General features: G+C 35.5%; 1 protein-coding gene across 1 annotated transcript; it reads right to left on the minus strand.

Moving 5' to 3' along the window:
* Positions 1 to 902: 902 nt before the first annotated feature.
* Positions 903 to 1,928, minus strand: LOC106323490. Its single transcript, XM_013761603.1, has one exon. The coding sequence runs from the start codon at positions 1,926 to 1,928 to the stop codon at positions 903 to 905; it is 1,026 nt and encodes a 341-aa protein (XP_013617057.1).
* Between the last annotated feature and the right edge of the window lie 341 nt (positions 1,929 to 2,269).

Here is a 2,269-nt window from a genome sequence, read left to right on the forward strand (position 1 = left end):
GAATGGTCCACACGGTGGATGTATTGGTCCACAAATATCACCTTGGATTCTTTCCAAAAACTTTGGTGATTCTTTGTCAATTTTGATTGGTGATGGCCTTATGATTAATTTACCAAGAGTACATGCAGTGCATGTCATTTTATTACTTTGATATATATCTTGGGTTTTTATTGAATGACTATGCGAACTCTCAATGATTCTTCGCATCATTGTAGTGCCTGGGTGACCAAGACAGTCATGCCATAATATAACATCTTCTGGATTTCTTTTGATCACAAGATGTGATTCTATAGCATCAATATAAGTGTGATGTAATCCAGAAGGAAGTTCTGGAAATTTTTCCAGTACAAGGTCTTTGCCTGATTTTTCAGAAGTTATATACAAATACTTCTTTCCATTCTCAGTTGCAGACTGAGTGTCATACCCTTGACGGTATATATCTTTGAAACTCAACAAATTTCTCTTAGAATTTGGAGAATATAAGGCATTATCTATGGAAAACTTTGATCCATTAGGCAACATAAAGTCTGTCCTGCCAATTCCTTCGATCAGGTCTGTAGGACCTGATATTGTGTTTACCGTCATTTTACTGACTTTAAAGTAGAGAAATATCTCTTATCTTTCAGTATAATGTGCGTTGTGCCACTATCTGGTATGCAAACTTCTCTACCAATTTGCTTAGTTGTTGTTCCATTTGCTTTCTTATCCATTTCTGTAACACACAATTAATATCAATAAAGAAAATAAACTTTCATAAGTAAACATATTATGCATCAATAACAAGTACACAATAATTATACATTAGATATTTTGAAATACAAAAAAATTATTCTGAAAGTGAAATACATAATAATATTTTATGGCATCACTGGGCATTATTAAGCTTGATCAGTACAAGCATTTCAATTATTTTGATGAGTGGCCTCGTCGAAATCTCCCATAAAGTCAGAGGATTCGAGGTATGTCGATGTTGTACCCACAAAGTGTTCATTGAGATTTACTTCCTTTACCTTGCCTTTAATAGATTCATGGTACAATTGACATAGATGCCGAAGAGTTCGACACACTTGAGACCAGTGTCTCTTCGATCCACATCTGTAATAGACGTTCTCATTTTTATGAGTAGGGTTTTCTTGGGTTTCTTTTCCTTTTACCCGATCAGATCGATTCCATGTGTTTGATCCCCTTCCTCTTGGGTTGTTACTCCTTTCATGGTTGCGATTAAATCGATAATCACGACCACGACCAAAACCACGATTGTGACCACGGCCACGACCACGCCCACGATAGGAATAATTTCCTTTTTCCAGATTTTTTATATCCGTTGCATTCACCTCAGGAAATGCTTTGGTTCCCGTGGGTCGGGCATTGTGGTTTTTAATGAGGAGTTCATTATTTCTCTCCGCTATTATAAGCGCCACAGCGAGTTCAGAGAACCTCGTATACGCACAATTTCTATATTGTTCTTGTAGAACATAATGATTTTTGTGGAATGTTTGGTAAGTTTTCTCGAGCATTTCTGCTTCCGACACAAGCTTACCGCAATAATCTAATTGCGCCGCTATCCTTAATATAGCGGAATTGTACGTTTCCACTTTTTCAAAATCTTGAAATCGTAGATTTTTCCACTCATCGAGTGCATAGAAGAGAGTAATTTTCTTTTGGTTATCAAACCTCTCATTCAGAGTTTTCCAAAGATCTAAGGGATCTTTGGTTCTCGCATAATCATGCGTAAGATTTTCATCTAGATGCCTTCTCAGAAATATCACGGCCTTAGCCTTTTCATGAGAGGTTGATATATAGCCTTCTTTCATTGTTTCGAGTATTTTCTCAGAATCTAGATGAAACTCCATGTTTGTAACCCATGCCGTGTAGTTTGCCCCAGTTACTTCCAATGCCGGAAACTGAAGTTTCTCGATTTTTGCCATTTGTATTTCTAAAGAACATAAATAAAAATTATTAGAATATTATTAATATTAAAAAGAACCGTTTACATTAATCATGCAAGCAATTACAAGGAGAAGCGATGTAAAGAAAAGTAAACCGATATTCATCTTAAATTCACCCGGAGCAAATTCTCCAACGAATAAACCATAAATAGAAACACAAATAAAAATGGCACATAAAATCAAAAATGCGCGAATCATCTTTCTTGAAATGAACAAAATCGGAGGAGAGCGATTTGAAAATATTTGAGAAAAGATGAAATGTTTTGGATGAGAAAATTGAGTGAAAATGAGTTGTATTTATAGATGAAAATCACTGTTCA

This window comes from Brassica oleracea, chromosome C2 (genome assembly GCF_000695525.1).
Source record: "Brassica oleracea var. oleracea cultivar TO1000 chromosome C2, BOL, whole genome shotgun sequence".
NCBI lineage: Eukaryota > Viridiplantae > Streptophyta > Magnoliopsida > Brassicales > Brassicaceae > Brassica > Brassica oleracea.

Coding starts and splice junctions, on each gene's coding strand:
- LOC106323490 (XM_013761603.1), bottom strand. CDS start 1,928: ATGGCAAAAATCGAGAAACTTCAGTTTCCGGCATTGGAAGTAACTGGG.